A 19,194-nucleotide genomic window follows, 5' to 3' on the forward strand; every position below is an offset into this window, starting at 1 on the left:
TTTTTTTATCAATTAAGAACCAAACCCTTCCTAGTAATCGTCCATAGGACCAACAATGAACTTCCATGATGAAAAAATAGCCAGTCACTTTAATGGTAAAACTATTTTTAATTTAGCTTCAAGTTATATTTACAGAAGGCGCTGGTAAAGACAGAAAAGAGACAAGCCTTTAGTGTAGCTGACAATAGAGAAAATAGAGAAATAACAAAGTATAGCATTATAGAAATGCGGTCACACATCACAAATAAGACATCGGAAACACCACGGAGAAAAAACTAGCAAAGAAAATCACAAAAAATCTTTTGTGACCACTCCATAGAGAAACTACAGAGGTTAATTCAACACAGAAAAAAAAAATGGAGACCGTATTTCTAATAATGACTTAATATCTCGTGCTTTACTACGTCAAGATCTAATATTTGCTCGACGGACACTGGTCAAATTGGGATTTTTATTTGGGGAACTAAGACAAGTGGTTATGAGATAGATTTGTCTGGAATGACGGAGATACTATCATCATTATGAAATCCTAAGGCTGTTTCTCTTAACAGAACAATCCAGCTTGTCGCTCGGCGATACTCAGTCATAGTGAAAGAAAACCTCCTTGTTCCCCATGTCGGGGGAAATGTGCTGTTGCACCTCTGCTCTGCCGAAGGTCCACAGTGTGCACCACCTTCTCCATCAGCATCAAATCCTAAGCCCTGTCAGCTGAGGCTCTGAGTGGAGGCGGTGGCATGGTGCAGAACACTTTAGTCCAGAATGAGCCAGCAGGGGTGACAGTAACTCATTACCACCCCCTGCCCCCCCCCACCTCAGTCCTTAGCATCACCCACTCCATCAGGGTTGATGGCGAACATGGCCTCAGACTCGGGCAGGCAGGGCGAGTCGTAGATTTTACAGATCCGCGTCTCTCCTCGGCCTTTCCTCAGGTACAGACTGCAAACACAAGAGCACGGTTAAGATCAGTCCTCTAACCATGAACTGTGATGTCATCGAGTCCCCTAACCATGAACTGTGATGTCATCGAGTCCCCTAACCATGAACTGTGATGTCATCAGCTGCAGCCTCTGTCTGTTACTGTAGAAACATCCACCCATCCTCACTCACCGTGTGGTGGAGGCGTGAGCCATAATGTTGCCTCCGATTGGTTTCTTTGGATCTGCGGAAAACATGGCCGCTCCATCCACCTGCGCCACCACCTGGTTGGATATCACCACGGCAACTCCAAACTGTGGAGACATTGGAGACAAACGCACTCACGTTACAGACACCTCGGGGTTAAGATGCACAGCACACCTGAATGTATTGATTCAGAAATTATATAGAAATGATTAGGGATGTAACGATACCAAAAACTCACGGTACGATAATATCGCGATAACAAGTCCACGGTACGGTATTTATCGCGATATTGAATAATAAAGGGAAAAGGAAAAAATTCAAATTTTTACTCTGAAAATGTTTCTTTATTACATAATAAATCTGATTTGTCCAGCATGTTAGTCGGATAGCAGTGTTTTAAAGTGTCAAAAACAAAGTGACAGGAACAGACTGCAACAAGAAAACCAGTGTGTTTGTACCTATAGTACTACCAAACAAAGTAGGCGTTTTCTTTGTGCCACTGCATCTTACAAATAAACAAGGACATTTAATAATCAGACCCTGCAATAAAATAAATCGAGTCACTCACTCGGCATCATCAGACAGGTTTTTAGGAATATGAGAATGTCCACATTTCCAGGTATTTATAAGCTGGGTGCATTTACAATATCCCCTGCTCTGGAAAGAACTCTCTCGCTTGGTGCTGATGTTGCTGGGACAGCAGTGGTCGCGTTAACCGAATATTTTATTTAACAATGACGGAAAAATGTGAAAGCAGTCATTTTGACAGATTAGAACAAGCTGGGAGCAGCACCAACGTTTCCCCGCAGCGAGGCTCTGGTGTTCTGCCGTGGTATGCATGACCTCCAAAAGGAAATGATATAGTTTCCAAACCGTACTTTGCCGTACAGATCAACACATGTCTGGGAGGTTTTGCTTTACGCTGTGCGCGCTCCCGCAAGGTGCATGCACACACGGCATAACACCGCCCCCCCCCCTTGACAGTTCACGAAAAACTCAAGTAAAAGTACAAGTACCTAAAAACTCTACTTAAGTACAGTACTTGAGTAAATCTACTTAGTTACTTTACACCACTGCATATATACATAAGATAGTATACAAATGAAGTAATGGTGTAAAGTAGCTGTGGTGCAACATGGTGACGGAGGAACTGAAGTTATGGAGAGGTACGCAGGATATTTGGTTTCTCGCTCATCACTAACACATGAGGAGCGCTTGATATCCCCACAGCGCCAGGCCAGCTGCTCACCTCGTCGGCCAGGCGCAGCAGCATGCGCAGGAAGCGTCCCAGGTGTCCCTGCCGCGCAGACAGCTCTCCTCTGCCCGAGTAGTCCGTCCTGTACAGAGCGGTGGCGCTGTCCACGATCAGCAGAGCGTACCTGACCCAGGGAGAGAGAGAGTGAGGTGCACGCTACAACAACTCTATATATAATATCTGGCCAAGCATATTTGTCTAATACTAGTCAGAAAGATATGTCTTTATACTTGATATAAGATCTAATAACTTAAGAAGTAACAATGCAATTATACTCAAATACAGCCCATGCTGTTAAGATAGAAAAGACAATTGAAAAAAGATTCCCCCCCCCCCCCCCCCAACATCTTTTGTTAAACAAATTGAATTATAACTAATTATAGTTCTTTTTAAAGTGCCTTTTCTACTGATACTCTCCCTTAACCATCTCCAAAACTCACTGAACTCTGCAGAGTGTCTTGGCGATGTGTTTCTCGTGCAAGTAAATATCACATTAACATTATTTTAAATATATATACAGTGGGGCAATAAAAAGTATTTAGTCAGCCACTAATTGTGCAAGTTCTCCCACTTAAAAAGATGAGAGGCCTGTAATGTTCATCCTAGGTTCACTTCAACTATGAGAGACAGAATGGGGGGGAAGAATCCAGGAAATCACATTGTAGGATTTTTAATGAATTAATTGGTAAATTCCTCGGTAAAATAAGCATTTGGTCACCTCCAAACAAACAAGATGTCTGGCTCTCACAGACCTGTAACTTCTTCTTTAAGAGCCTCCTCTGTCCTCCACTTGTTAACTGTATTAATGGCACCTGTTTGAACTCGTTATCAGTATAAAAGACACCTGTCCACAACCTCAAACAGTCACACTCCAAACTCCACTATGGCCAAGACCAAAGAGCTGTCAAAGGACACCAGAAACAAAATGGTAGACCTGCACCAGGCTGGGAAGACTGAATCTGCATTAGGTAAGCAGCTTGGTGTGAAGAAATCAACTGTGGGAGCAATTATTAGAAAATGGAAGACATACAAGACCACTGATAATCTCCCTCGATCTGGGGCTCCACGCAAGATCTCACCCCGTGGGGTCAAAATGATCACAAGAACGGTGAGCAAAGATCCCAGAACCACACGGGGGGACCTAGTCAATGACCTGCAGAGAGCTGGGACCAAAGTAACAAAGGCTACCATCAGTAACACACTACGCCGCCAGGGACTCAAATCCTGCAGTGCCAGACGTGTCCCCCTGCTTAAGCCAGTACATGTCCAGGCCCGTCTGAAGTTTGCTAGAGAGCATTTAGATGATCCAGAAGAGGATTGGGAGAATGCCATATGGTCAGATGAAACCAAAATAGAACTTTTTGGTAAAAACTCAACTAGACGTGTTTGGAGGAGAAAGAATGCTGAGTTGCATCCAAAGAACACCATACCTACTGTGAAACATGGGGGTGGAAACATCATGCTTTGGGGCTGTTTTTCTGCAAAGGGACCAGGACGACTGATCCCTGTAAAGGAAAGAATGAATGGGGCCATGTATCGTGAGATTTTGAGTGACAACCTCCTTCCATCAGCAAGGCATTGAAGATGAAACGTGGCTGGGTTTTTCAGCATGACAATGATCCCAAACACACCGCCCGGGCAACGAAGGAGTGGCTTCGTAAGAAGCATTTCAAGGTCCTGGAGTGGCCTAGCCAGTCTCCAGATCTCAACCCCATAGAAATCTTTGGAGGGAGTTGAAAGTCTGTGTTGCCCAGCGACAGCCCCAAAATATCACTGCTCTAGAGGAGATCTGCATGGAGGAATGGGCCAAAGTACCAGCAACAGTGTGTGAAAACCTTGTGAAGACTTACAGAAAACGTTTGACCTCTGTCATTGCCAACAAAGGGTATATAACAAAGTATTGAGATGAACTTTTGTTATTGACCAAATACTTATTTTCCACCATAATTTGCAAATAAATTCTTTAAAAATCAGACAATGTGATTTTCTGGATTTTTTTCTTTTTCTCATTTTGTCTCTCATAGTTGAAGTGTACCTAGGATGAAAATTACAGGCCTCTCTCATCTTTTTAAGTGGGAGAACTTGCACAATTGGTGGCTGACTAAATACTTTTTTGCCCCACTGTATATAGCACAGGTCCAGAGGCTCTGACTGACCTGGACTCGGCCATCATGGCGGAGGCTTGGTACAGCAGCTGGGTCTGGTGGTCCGTGTTGAAGGCGCGGGCGTAGGCCACGTTGTCCAGGACGTCACTGCCCACCAGCCCGTACCTGGAGCACAGAGGAAGTCATCAATCATCAACAGTGACGCCATAAAGAACAGGTGTGCAGGTTTCAAACTGAAATCTCCCTTTCCCACATGATCATCCTTCACCCCTCACCCAGGCTGTCCCCCCCCGACTCACCTCTCAGCTACAGCCAGCAGCCTCTCTGGTCTGAAGGTCCCCTCTGTGTCGATGTACATGGCTTTGCCCTCTCCCCCCCCCTGATCAATGGGCAGCTGTGGACAGAATACAATACCATAATAATACAGATCAAGTCTGACATTTTTCTTGCATGACAGCCGCTCCATTTGCAACTCGGACAACTAGGACAAATATCAAGACACGATACAAGGGAGGAAGGAGACATTTAACATCACGATCACATGCTCAGGACCCTCTATCGTACATGAGGTGTGAGATTTAGCTCTGTATGTCAGTGGTTCACAAAGGAGTGCTTCAGTCTGACTTTATTCAGTCATGGGACCCTGTTCCTCTGATTTGATGGAAACAATTCATATCCAGTGTTCAGGCCATGTCGGCAATGATGGTGTTGGACACCCTCACTATGTTGTCATGGTGATTCATAGAGTCTCTCAGAGGACATGGGACAGCACCATCCACTGAGTGAAGGAGAATCTTCATCTGTTTGTCATCTTGCAATATACTTGATCTAAATAGTTGTCACCGCAATAAACCGTATTTAATTGTGTCTAATGTACAATATTTAATTTCATATTCTGTTCTTGTATATATATCATTTTCTAAAAAGGTCTGACATTTGACTTGCATCAAAGCAACTCCATTTGCAACATCAACAAGAACAAATATTAAGACACAAGGAAAACAAACATCTAACATCACAATCACTGAAGAGAAACATGCTCAAAGACCCTCTAGCGTACATTAGAGGGTCTTTGAGCACGATTCTCTTCAGATAAGGTGATAGTGTTTCAGTGTCTCTACCTGACAGGTGACAGCCAGTGTGTGGCACAGCTGGGTCTTCCCCGTCCGAAACTCTCCAAACATCTCTGTGATGGAGCCCGTCTCGATCCCGCCTGCAGGACAAACAACAAAAGACACCGCTTTATTCTTCCTTCCATTTGTAACAGCTGTTACATCCTGAGTGTAGGACTGACCGCCGACAGCCAGGCTGGATTTGTGGATTGTATGCTGGTTGTACAAACCCTGCAGGAGTTTGTCCAGCTCCTTGGAGCCCGTAGAGATCTGGATGATCTCCGCTCTCCTCTGGTGGAACTCAGTCGCTGTGGTGAAGCCCATCGGCACAAGTTTGGCTGCTTCAGCCTGAGGGAAACATTCAAAAGAATGAATCCAGTACGTTTCACTTTTCACACGGCAAGAGGTAGAGCTTAACAGCTGGTCAGGATCAAAAGAGCACTCAATATAACATTGTTTATAACAGGGACAGTTTCCGGTGGATTTCAAGATGGCGCCCGTGTCAGCATGCTGCTCCCTCAGCTATCTACCTTTAGCTATCCTGTTTTTGTTTTATGTTTGTCAGAATGTCTCTGCTCGTCTATGATTGCCAAGCTCTCCTCCACCTAAGACCCTCACTGGAGTTTATACTGCTGCCCAAACCTACATCTGGCAACCGTAAATCGACCCCCCCCCTTCTACTGTCAGATATTCCCACCTACCTACGCCGGATGCCCTGCATCCTGCCTCACCAAAAGCGCTTTAGACGACGGGGAAAGCGCGGTGGCGCGCTTGTCCATCAAAAACGCACCGCTAAGACGCACTACACCTTCGGCACCTCCGGAGAGAAAGCTCTGCATGGCTTTGCTAAACGCTAGGTCAATAGCAAACAAGACGTTCCTGTTAAACGACTTCTTCACCTCTCGTGATCTGGATTTGATGTTCCTGACGGAGACCTGGGTCCACACCGGCGAGTATGTACCGTTTTCTGAACTTCTTCCTCCCGACTGTACTTTCTTCATCTATTCAGCTATTCTTCATTTAATAGCCTTCATTTTCTCTAAATTGATTTATCAACTTTTAATACTTTTTAAGACCCCGCGGACACCCTGTATATGAACAATAAAGAATATGAATAACCTTTCACAAACAGGTATTTCATAACTGCTTACAGTGAGGAAGACATTTAAACTGTTATTGGCAGTCACAGGCTGCTGTAAACTAAACACCTCTCTCTGACAGAACACCTCTCTGAGTGATTTAACTCATGTCTAACTTTCAGGTTTCTCTTTTCAGCCGCAGACCCCATGTCGCCTCTTATGTGCGTCGCTAAGTTCCTCGTAGTACTTGTGTACTTCAAAGCGGCACGGCATCGTTTACAATTTGCAAGCGATTTTTCAAGTTGTCCGTCTTTCTTGAAAAATCCGAAGTGTTGCCAAACGTTTGATTTGTAGGTATTCTTTGGTGCGCTGTGTTTCTCTTTCTCCTCGATGCGTGTTAACTGAGACTCTCGGCCTCCGTAGTGCGAAGCAAAGATCAAAGATCGTCTCTGCGGAGTGCTGACAGCATGAGGGGATTTTATATGAATGAACCGTTTGTTTACCGATGCAAAGACGCTACAATCGATGCATCGCGAGTTCCACCCAAACTGTAGCCGATGTGCACTCTTTCACCCGGTGCACTCGCATCTTGAACGTTTGTGCCAGTGCACCGATGCGAATCGGTGAATCTTAACATCCCTAATATAGAGGTGTTGTGGCATTATAAAATACCTAATATAAATAGTTTTTTCATATAACAAGTGATTATTACAAAGTACAATTGCAAAAGAAAGTGTCTGTATTGCACATTGCAGGTTTAATGCACTAGATTGCACGGATACCACCCTCCACGTCTGATACCGCAGCCCTGAGTATATGACAAAGCGTGAAACTAATATTTGACCCACGAAAGGAAGAATAATGGAGAAATGTGGTTTCTTACTAGAATTTTTTCAGCCTTGGCCTCACTGATGCCTTTGATATTAAGCAGCTCCTTCTTGGGTGCGTAGGCCACCGCCTCGATGGTGTGGAAACCTGCGTCCCCCAGCTTCTTGATGTCACTGCTACTGACTCCACATTGCTGCATGCAGAAACATTGGGACAGAGACAGCACAGAATCAATAAACTATGAAAGAGAAAAACTGCTAAATAGTGTTGGGTTTTAAAAACAGTCCAGCAATTGGCCTTAACCTAGGAAAGTGGATACATTTCCAGTCAGAGCAGTCTGATGACCATCTATGTTTCTACGTTTCATGTTGTCCGTGGATGTTTAATTGCTCTTTTTGCTGCACTTTTAGTCTACAGTTTTGCTGCTGTGTTTATTGTGTTTATTGTATTTTGTTACTCTGGCACAACAATTTCCTTCGGGATGAATAAAGTCTTATCTTATCTTAAATCTTCCTACAGTCGAGAGCTGCAATGCTCACGCAGAAGTCAAGAAAGAAGAGTTGTTTACTCTCCGAGTGTTACAGTAAAGGATTAAAAAATGTCACCAGTCCAACATTTCCGACACCTGCTTGTTTCGACAATAGACGGAAATATACTGACACAAAAACATTTACATAAAAAGGTGAATGTCAAAGCTATTGATTGAAATACAAATGAATTTGAAATGTAGTCTGTAATACTTACTTTAACAATATCATTGTGTGATTCTAATTAGCTAATGCTTATCTATGTTTAATACTTTCACTTCTTTGTTAAGCTTGGGAAAATTCCTTATTAAGAAGAATTGTTGCAATGTTGTTAGTTACACTCTATGTGCACCAACAGTATGACCTTCACCTCAGGTGAACGGAGAGCATCCTGATACGGCCTCCCTAACTCCCAGAATGTTCTTTTCATTATCACCAAGCTCAACCCCTTCCTTTCTCCTCTCGGTGTTTAATATGAAACCCAAACTACTACTTCTACTCTTCGTCTTTATCTCTGCAGACTGTACGCTCTCTGTGTGACTGACTGAACTTTCTTGCAAGAAATAAAATATGACAAAGACAGCTGAATGGTTTGATTCTCTATCCACATTTGATAAATAAATTCCCACCACACAGTCCACTTCCCCAACAACAGGCTAATTGCTCCCCCAAAACAAGCCCCAGCTGAAATAGGAGATTTCAGATGTAATAAGTTCAGTGTACTTAAGCGTGTGTTCAGGATACAAACCTCCAGTTTGCTCAGAAGCTGTGGCCCGAAGCTTTCCTCCGCCTCCGCCTCCACCTCGGTCTCCACCCGAGACTCGCTCCTCATAGCCATGGTTTGAGTGTGAAACCTGCAGAAAGGATGGGGGGGCACTGTGTGAGTAACATAGAGCATTGACCAGTGTTTTCCCTATATACAAATAGTGGCGGTGCAGCGCCGCTGCTGAAATATGCGCGCCGCTGCTAGGGGGCGCCAGCCAGGTACCCAAAACATATATTATTATTTTATTAAAATAATGAGTGTCGACCGTTTTTCATTTTTGATTGTTATGTGGGTTTGTAGTCTTTGTGTTACTGTATGTTCAATAAAGGTGTATTTTTGCCAAATATTGAGACATTGCCACTGTATGTACTAGGCAGGGCCGATTTTTGGCATAGGCGGTCGCCTAGGGCGCCAGATCTGTGGAGGCGCTGCGCTGGCAGCTCTGGGAGGGAAAAAACATTTTTGACCGTTGGGGCTCATCCTAATTTTCGGCCTTGATGTAACAATATTCATAATTAAGTAAATGTAACTTTTTGTAACCCTTTTCACCCCGGTTACACTTTTCATTTGCCCTGTACGATGGGCGCTGTAAGTGATGAAAGTGGGGGCATCTATTACACGTCTGTCCGTCCTGGGAGAGGGATCCCTCCTCTGTTGCTCTCCCTGAGGTTTCTCCCATGTTCCCTTTAAACTGTGGGTTTTCTCTGGAAGTTTTTCCTTGTACGATGTGAGGGTCTAAGGACAGAGGGTGTCGTATTGTCATACTGATATTCTGTACAAACTGTGAAGTCCACTGAGACAAATGTAACATTTGTGATATTGGGCTATATAAATAAACAATAAACATTGATTGATTGATTGATGTTGGCGTATCTGTCGCCCGCAGCTCACAGCCAAAGTGCGAGCGTGGGAGTGACAGAGCGAGCGAGGGAGAGGGCACACCGGTACCGGCGCTGTTGTTATTAGAATCTGGTGCTAGCTGCGCTAACGGATATAAGAAGTAGATGTTTCTACAAACAGGGTGGAGGAGAGCTCTCCTGTCAGACTGAGAGGCTCAGTGAGGTGTTTCATAGTTCACTTTAGTCTAAGTTGTCTCAGTGGGTCTCAAACGTTTTGACCACAAATTATGTAAACACATATTTCAAAGGCACTCCTTTATAATTATTAGGATAAATAGAAACAGGTTTGAAATCATTCCAATTAGGGATGCACGATATTGGTTTTTTGAAACCGATACCGATAACTTCCTGCTTCTCAAGACCGATAACCGATAATAATATAATATATATATATATATATATTAAATGTACCTGTAGTTTTTGCACACCTGGTGGTAAAAAAAGACTAGTAGTGAGCAAATGACATGAGCATTACTACTATGAACAAAACTAACCCTGGGGTCGTCTCTGGCAAACTTCTTGCCTTTTTCAAAAGCCTCGTCGATAGGTGAAAGCCCCGGTGCCTTTGCAGCTGGCTTTGGATTCGCCGCTAGTTTAGCAGCGCAGGCGTCTTCGTACGCTGTTAACACACCATCGTAGCCATGGCGATGTTTCAGGTGACTCATCAGGTTGGAAGTATTATAGCTCGTTGCCTTTTTCCCTCCTCGTGGAACTTCTGCATTGCATCTGTTAATACAAATAGCAAGCGAACTATCTAACTCTGAAACTTTGAAATAGTCCCATACTACCGACGACATGTTTGTTTACTGTCCTGGCTTCACGGCCGCACACCATTTACGTCACAGCCAGGCATGAGTTAGGGAGCGCTGGATTTGTGAAAAACTCCCCTCTTCCTAAACCACTAATACCACAGTACTGGCAAAACGGGAGGAGCCGAGTGAAAAACAAGCGCCCCTCATCCCAATCCACCCACACCGCAGGATTTTTCCCCCCCAAAAAATATATTGTATTTTATCGGGGCTATTAATACTTTTATCGGGTTTATCGGGAAGACGCCATAATTCCTAATATCGGACCGATAATTATCGTGCACCACTAATTCCAATGTATACTATAGGACAGTAATCCAAACATATCGTTTAAAGTTGGAGAGATACAAAAATATGCATAAATAAATAAATGTTAACTAGGTCAAATAAGATATGAATGAACAACAAAAATAAAATAAGCTACATTTATTTGTTATTGGCTATGGTAGGTTATTGGTTATGTTCATATACTTATTTGATTATTAAAATGTAAACCGATCTTTTTCATATGGGTGTTTTACGGCCCGTCCACACAGCGGCGTGCGTTGTCGCTTGCCGGCGGGCGTGTCTGAAACTCGACCAACAACCAATCACATGAATCTCCCGCCCCTGACACACAAGCAGCGGTTTGATTGGCTAGAACTTGTACTGGCATATGATTCGATTGGCTGACGCTTCTGCCGAGGCGTCAAAAGTTTAGCATTGCTCAACTTTTGCAGCGAGCCACGCCAGCAACGCGTCGCTTCCCACGATGCAGTTCGGCGAAAAGTGACATCACCCCATTCAAAGTGAATGGTGAAGCGTCAACGCACGCCGCTGTGTGGACAGGCCGTTAGAGTTGTACCCCCTAGATCAGGTCTCTAGTAATTGTGTGCTCAAAGTGCACCAGATTGAAGCATTTTACTTTAAAATGTAAAAAAAAAAAAATGAATACATTTGAAGCCATTTTGACGTATATGTCAATAACTTTCTGTTTTTGTAGTGCATTTGCCTTTTGTTGAGATTTTTCATTTATTCTTTACTTGTGCTGACACTTATGGCGCGTTTCCACTGCAGCGGGTAGCTCGCTTTAAGCGTGCCGAGCCGTGTGGGGCCCGTTTTTGGTTGCGTTTCCACTTGGCCTAGTACCGGCTAGCGGGTCCTAATTCACAGTTTTTCTGGCCCCATAAAATCGTGGTTCTAGGGCCAGGAACAACCAGGCTGAGTATGCTAAACTAAAGAGAGAATCGCTGGCAAGGGGGCTACAACTACAACAAGATGAACATATTTTACCGTGATTTAATTGTAATACACGTTTCAAAATGATGCCGAAGTAACAACATACTGATACCGGTTAGTAAAAACCATGAATTAATGCTTTGACAGGTCTGCAGATAGACGGCAGGCGAAAAACCCTTTTAAAATGCGTGTTTTCTAAATGGAGCTTGGCTAAGCTAACGTTATATATGCTCCGACCGTCCACACTCACAACAACGGCCTATACAGACATAAATAAACCAGCGACTGTATTCGCCATGACACAGGCAGTCTGTGGTTTGTACTTGTTTAACTTTTGTCTAGTTTCTGAACAGATATGAAGAGCTGTGAGCTCTGAGTGCTAACAGCTGTGTTGTTTTTCTGGGGTGCTCATTGAAGATGACATCACGGCTCCGCCGACACTGCGTTACTATAGTAACTACCCCAGTTCCTAAACTGTAATGGAAGCGCAGCATTAATGTGAGCCGGGCCTAATAAGGCCTAACCAAACCGAGCGAGGCCTGCAGTGGAAACGCGCCAATAGAAACAAATTGGCGGGGCGCACTTCGTACACACTAAAAAAAATTATGACATTATGCTGAGCCCACGTGCCTTAGCACTAGTGTTGCACGGTGTACCGATACTTGAAAGGTACCGCGATACCCTGCCGTTAAAAACGTTACGATTCCTCCGTTTCATTAGTATCGGTACTTTAAGAATGACGGGAAAGAGTATTCCGGTGAGAAAGCGCCATTTTAATAAGAGCCGTGTGTGTTCAGCGCTCTGCTTCCACTCCCTGCACTGCAGCCGTGCCTGCAGTCCCTCCCCTCTCAAGCACGCTCTAAGTGCCTCCCCTCTCTCGTGCACGCGCTAGCTGCCAGAGCATGTGAGAAAGCGAGAAGCATAGCTACAAGTGGGAGTGCAACTGCCGCTGCGCCTCGGCTTGTTGACAAAAAAGACGCCAGAAGCGAAAAACAAAAAGTTGTTTATAGATGATGCTTAATTGTATTTAATACAAATTCTAATCATTTATTTAATTTATTGTTCTCATTGTTTAAAAGTTTGTGTTATGGTTATGTTTCTGGTGTGAAATAAAGCACAATAATTACATTTAAGAAAATAATCGGAATCGCAATTCTTTACTTGACCAAAATGTTGGTATCGTGACAACACTACTTAGCACCACTGCTCTGACTCCATCCTAGGGGAAACACTGGCATTGACAATGTGGTCTTGACAACAGTAAGCTAGACTGGTTGTCAGGATTGCGTGACTTTGCTTTTCTGGTCTTAAAGATGCAGGTAAAGGAAATACTTTGCTGAAGTATAACCAGGCTTGGGGAGTGACGGCCCGCCCTCACGGCGGCGTGCGTTGAAGCTTCAATGCTTCTGCCCAATCACTTTGAATAGGGTGACGTCACGCTTTGCCGAACTGCATTGTGGTTTCGTCGCTTTGCTCGCGTTGCTCGCTTCAAAAGTTGAGCAATGTTCAACTTTTGAAGCTTCGACGGAAGCGTCAGCCAATCAAATCATATGCCAGTACTAGGGATGCCAGCGATTATTCGATTTTTTGAATATTCGTTACAGTCTCCATAATCGAAAATTATTTTAAAAATTCGATTTTATTTATATATTTTTTTTTTTTTATTATTTATGTTTTTCTTTTTTTTCCTGGCTTAGTTTCAACCAAAATATAGACTAATGCTAAGAATAGTAATGGTATTAATAATCGTAAATGGCCATTGGTCACACCACCAGTTTGTTTTACTGTAAACTTGGAGGAAGCCAGCTGCGCAGAGTGCAGCAGTCTGCACTCTGCGCAGCCTGCTGCACTCTGCGCAGCAGTCTGCACTCTGCGCAGCCTGCTGCACTCTGCGCAGCAGTCTGCACTCTGCGCAGCCTGCTGCACTCTGCGCAGCAGTCTGCACTCTGCGCAGCCTGCTGCACTCTGCGCAGCAGTCTGCACTCTGCGCAGCCTGCTGCACTCTGCGCAGCAGTCTGCACTCTGCGCAGCCTGCTGCACTCTGCGCAGCAGTCTGCACTCTGCGCAGCCTGCTGCACTCTGCGCAGCAGTCTGCACTCTGCGCAGCCTGCTGCACTCTGCGCAGCAGTCTGCACTCTGCGCAGCCTGCTGCACTCTGCGCAGCAGTCTGCACTCTGCGCAGCCTGCTGCACTCTGCGCAGCAGTCTGCACTCTGCGCAGCCTGCTGCACTCTGCGCAGCCTGCTGCACTCTGCGCAGCAGTCTGCACTCTGCGCAGCCTGCTGCACTCTGCGCAGCAGTCTGCACTCTGCGCAGCCTGCTGCACTCTGCGCAGCAGTCTGCACTCTGCGCAGCCTGCTGCACTCTGCGCAGCAGTCTGCACTCTGCGCAGCCTGCTGCACTCTGCGCTGCTACACACCGACCCCCCTCTCTCCGACCCCCCTCTCTCCGTCACACGTGCGATTGATTTATTGGCGATATACAGAATAGTGAGAACAACACAACTAAAGATGAACAAAGCGGTACGTTCTTCAAATACAAATTAAGTAAAATGCGAATAATCGATTAATATTCGCTAGGGCTGTCCGATTTTCGAATTTGATCATGGTCAGTTTCTGGCATCCCTAGCCAGTACAAGCTCTAGCCAATCAAGCCGTGTGCTTGTGTGTCCGGGGCCGGAGATTCATGGGATTGGTTGTTGGTCGAGTTTCAGACACGCCTGCCGGCAAGCTTCAACGCACGCCGCCGTGTGGACGCTGCGTTACCACGGGATTCCAGCGGTTCCGTCTGCGCCGCGGTTTTGGTCCGAACTCCTCCAGCATCATAACGGCCCCTACACACGGCGGCGTGCGTTGCCGCTTGGCGGTCGGCGTGTCTTGAGCTTGGGGAGTCAACGCGAGCAGCCCGACCAACAACCAATCACATGAATGTCCCGCCCCGGACATACAAAGCAAAGCATTCATGCTACATCCATGCTGGCTAAATATACTGTCTATGCTTGCTAGCTGTCCATTCAAACGAAATACACTGGATATAAACTCCCCAAACAAGCGAAAACCTACCAGTTTCCCCCACTGTCTTTGCCACCTCCCCCCCATGCCTGGCTCCTCCGGTTTGTATCCCTGTATGTTCCCTACCGCCACGATCATTTTCTCCTCCTTTTGTTGACATATGGGAAATAATTGCGGTCTGGCTCTCCCAACATACACCCGGTTTGATTGGCTACTGCTTGTACTGTCAGATTTACATACGAGGGATTTGATTGGATGACGCCTCCGTCGTGGCGGCAAAAGTAGAACATTGCTCGACTTTTGCAGCGAGCACCTCGAGAGAAGCTACGCTTTGCTCCCACAATGCAGTTCGGCGAATCGTGACGTCACCCCATTCAAAGTGAATGGGCAGAAGCGTTGAAGCGGCAACGCACGCCGCCGTGTGTAGGGGCCGTAAACCACCGGGTGCGTTTCAGAAGCGGAGCGTCTTGCCTGCCGGCTCGCAGTTTTTGTTGATTTGGGCCTATTTCCTGGACAATAATAATTGTAATATCCCACTTATAAACGACATTAATCAAAGATGTGTTGCTGTATTTTAATAATAAAAAAATGCATTGATCATCATAATTATTCTATATATATAATTTACACAGTGCCTGTAGACCGGAGGAGAACGCTGGCATTTCTACTCCCTCCTACTTGAAAGACTACGGAGGGATAGGGTCCGCATAATTAGTTTATTTTGGGGATGGGCCGGATGCTCTGACCGGTCCACTTCCTGCCCGGCGCCTCTGCAACGCCTCGTGTTGCATCGAAAATAGACTTGCATCCTATTTTGAGCAGAGCCCAGCGCCGAGACGGTTCTGGCCGAGACGCTTCTGGCCGTAACGCGGCGTGTCTGGTGGAATAGCATCCATTGACTAGAGTGGCCGCGATCGCTGTGAACGCCGCGGCGCAGCCGTAACGCGGCGAAGACGGACCCGTGGAATCTAGGGGTAGCAGTTAACATGCAACTGGATTACATTATCAGGAAACAACAAAAGGTGACTGCATTCCCTTACAGTGACATAAAAAAAAACGTTTACATTTCTAAAAATGGGGGATTACCATCAGGATTACAGAGCTAGTAAAAACCTAAAAAGAGCATATAGTGTTTATTGTAAAGGAACAGATGTAATCTCTTCTCTATAAACTGTACTGTCACTTTTCAAAATCATTCATCCGTTCTGCACTCAAACTTTTAAATTCTTGAAAGGCTTTTAACTTGATTATTTATGTATTTATTATTGTGATGCTATATACTATTTATAGTGTAAATTGGAATGATCCACATCTGTGCTCCCGGGTGTATCTGTGTATTTTCTTCCTGTATCTTCCTGCCTGTGTACATGACATAAGCTGCTGCTCATAACCAATTGCCCCTTGCGGGATTAATAAAAATGTTGATTGATTGTTCTGTACTTTAAGTGTGAATCTATACGCCTACTGTCTGAATCTGCTTTATGGTTTTCACTTTATGCATTAAACTTAAACAAAGCATTTTCTGTCAACTGAGATTTTATTTCTGTTTTTTTAAAACTGTAGTATGTGCTCATGTGTTTCATTGCTGGTGTATAGCAGGGGTGTCCAAACGCGGCCTGCGGACCATTTTGAAATCGGCCCTCAGCAAATTCAAAGAGTAATAGAATATGGCCCACAAATGAAACTTTTGCTTGTCTTATATTGTACTTCTTAACTATAATGTATAATGTAAAAATATATTACACAGTAGTATTCACGTGTTAATAAGACCACTCTTCTAATAAATTCAGTCAATTAAAGTTGGAAAAAAATTTCTAACAAATCTTAAGTTGATGAGAAAAAAGCCCAATGATTTATTTACATAACAAGCTTGAAATATACCCTTCCTATTTCTCCTTATTATAATCAATCTGAGGCTTCTGTGTTAATGGATGAGCTGCCAACACCCACAAGCATCATGTACCTACATGTGATTGATTTTGCTAACTTATAAGTGAACTTGTGAGGCAATATAACTCTAGTGAGTGGCCCAGCCCTTCTTATATTTGTATTTATGTGGCCCACGGTGAAAAAGGTTTGGACAGCCCTGGTGTATAGTCTACTGCAGGGGTGCCCAACCAGTCGATCGCGATCGACCGGTCGATCGCAGCGAGATTCCCAGTCGATCGCGAGATGTGTCTAAAAATAGAACAACAATATTCTGTTTTATCATTAATGTCCAAAACATAATCTTCCCGTGCCAGAATAATGCACTTGAACGCACCAAAGCTTTGTGATTGGCCGGCGTGATCCCATGTGTGGGGGCGTGGCTGGTGGGCAGTGGGCACTATTTCGCTGACGTTCTCCTGCACACAAACAAACCCGCAATTATGGCAGAAGCAAAAAAGCCCAAAATATATAATTTTCACTCTGAGTGGGAGGATGATCATTTTTGTATCTATTCCAATTCAAAGTCCATCTGTCTCATCTGCAATGCGAGCGTGGCTTTATCGAAGAAGGGTCTTTTAGGAGCGGCATTTCAAAACAGTGCACAAACGCTACGAGACGGAATTCCCTCCTAATTCTGCCCTACGCTCCAAAAGGGGAGGGGCCTGAGAGGACAGCTAAATGCACAGCAGTCCATTTTCACCAGGCCCAACAACAAGAGCGAGGCTGCTACCAGAGCATCTTAACGTGTCAGTCACGTTCTTGCGAAACACATGAAGTCTTTCAAAGACAGCGAAGTTGTGAAAGAAGCGTTCCTGGAGGCTGCCCACACGCTTTTTGGGGGACAGTAAAAATAACAGTAGCATTTCAACAGGTTTTTGATATAATAAAAACTCAAGTTAGATACCGTTATTAATCAGCTGTAAGTTTTAATTTGTTTGAACTTATTCATTATAATTATTGTACAAAATGGTATAAGAATGCAAACTTAAATTGATTATAGTCTATTATCAATTCAGGTTAAGAAACTAGTGTTGCTTGCATCCTATTTTAAAAAGGCATTTCTTTTTATACTCTACTAAAATGCAACAAAAAAAGGGTTTGATTCTATTAATTTTGTCTTTTTTATTGCACTTTGGCAGCAGATTCCTGTGTAGCTTCAGATCTGAGTTGTCTTATTAGTAAGCCTAATTTATACTTTTGTAACAACACTATTTTTATATAATGGCAAAGAAAGGGTTCAGTCTTTTCTTTTTTTCCTGTGTCATATGTGGCAGCACTGTTCAATGTTTCTTAAACATTACCCACTGTAGTATGTGACGTGTGAATAAACTCCAACTCTGTATCAACAACACTGCTGTGTAACTTCAGTTAAATACTTGTATGTGTGTAGATTAGAAAGAGGTAAAATAAAGGATCTGCAGTATTTTATGGAGTATTAAAGGTCAGTTGTATACAAGTAGTGTGTATTTACCTGGCAGTAGGCTGTCAGTAATGGCTACGCCTCTCTATTTGGACTGGTAGATCTCGGCAGACTGGCAACTTTAAAAGTAGCTCTCGGTTCAAAAAAGGTTGGGCACCCCTGGTCTACTGTCTGAATATGCTTAATGAAAGGCAGGTTTTTCCTATAAATACAATCATTTTGATCCTAAATATCTTGGTCACATTGTTCTGTTCTCTTACATAACACACTTAAATAAAACACATCTTATTGACATTTAATTTCTCTTGTGTTCATTTAATTGCATTTTATATGGAAGTAATTTAATTCAAAACTAACGGAAATAAATCAGGTTGTATTACTTTTACATTGTGATACTCAGATTATTTTTATTTGAAAGTACGCTATTCTGGCACTGACTTCGTCACAGTATTTTACGACATGTAAACAGGCAGGAATAGCGAGTTTACAGACTTATGTTCGGAAATTTGACCTTTACAAGAAGTTGCTAATAACTTAACGTACCCAGTGAATACAATAGTAGATGTAGCTTTAGCTTCAAAAGTTTAGCTGAGGGGCATGTTAACAACAGTACTGTTAGCTTATTAGCATTAGCACTGTTGGCGCATCAGTTCACTGCATTTAACCTAAGCCAGTTGACAATGCTGCTTAGTCGAAAACAGCGTCACAGCAATGGCACAAGTTCAACAAAACCATTATGACGTACCTTTGTTTTCAATTAATGTATTAGAAAAGCTAAACGTTCTCCAGATAAAGCTGCAGGATGAATCTGCCTGCTGCTTTCTTCTTTCCCTTAAACTCCACTGTTTGTTAATCAAAGCTCCCGCGCGCTTCTTCTTCTCTTTTGTTTAATGGCGGATCGCAAACAGCTTTTAGTTGCATACCGCCACCTACTGTACATGAGTGTGTATCACCATGTCATTCCATCTCTAATAAAACAAAATAACGAAAAATAAAATAAATAAAACAAAACAACAATCCATGATCTATTCTAACCTAATGTTAGATTATTTTTCCTATCCTAGTTTCCCTCAGAAAGGTAAACAGTGCCTTTCTGGTAGCTTTTACACCTTCTC

The 19,194-nt window shown here is 43.8% G+C and overlaps 1 protein-coding gene across 2 annotated transcripts; it reads right to left on the bottom strand.

Moving 5' to 3' along the window:
* Positions 1-88: 88 nt before the first annotated feature.
* rad51 (RAD51 recombinase) lies at positions 89-18,932 on the bottom strand. 2 transcript variants are annotated; one of them, XM_071201884.1, is made up of 11 exons: positions 18,825-18,932; positions 16,994-17,075; positions 8,777-8,882; positions 7,557-7,694; positions 5,825-5,942; positions 5,604-5,695; positions 4,782-4,876; positions 4,534-4,647; positions 2,372-2,501; positions 1,108-1,229; positions 89-936 (listed from the first exon to the last, which is right to left on the bottom strand). In XM_071201884.1, the coding sequence occupies exons 2-11, from the start codon at positions 17,023-17,025 to the stop codon at positions 813-815; spliced, it is 1,071 nt and encodes a 356-aa protein (XP_071057985.1). In that variant the 5' UTR covers positions 17,026-17,075; positions 18,825-18,932; the 3' UTR covers positions 89-812. The 2 variants fall into 2 exon arrangements, with proteins under 2 accessions (XP_071057985.1, XP_033932078.1); XM_034076187.2 differs by lacking the exon at positions 16,994-17,075.
* Positions 18,933-19,194: the final 262 nt, after the last annotated feature.

Source organism: Pseudochaenichthys georgianus, chromosome 24, assembly GCF_902827115.2.
Source record: "Pseudochaenichthys georgianus chromosome 24, fPseGeo1.2, whole genome shotgun sequence".
Classification (NCBI taxonomy): domain Eukaryota; kingdom Metazoa; phylum Chordata; class Actinopteri; order Perciformes; family Channichthyidae; genus Pseudochaenichthys; species Pseudochaenichthys georgianus.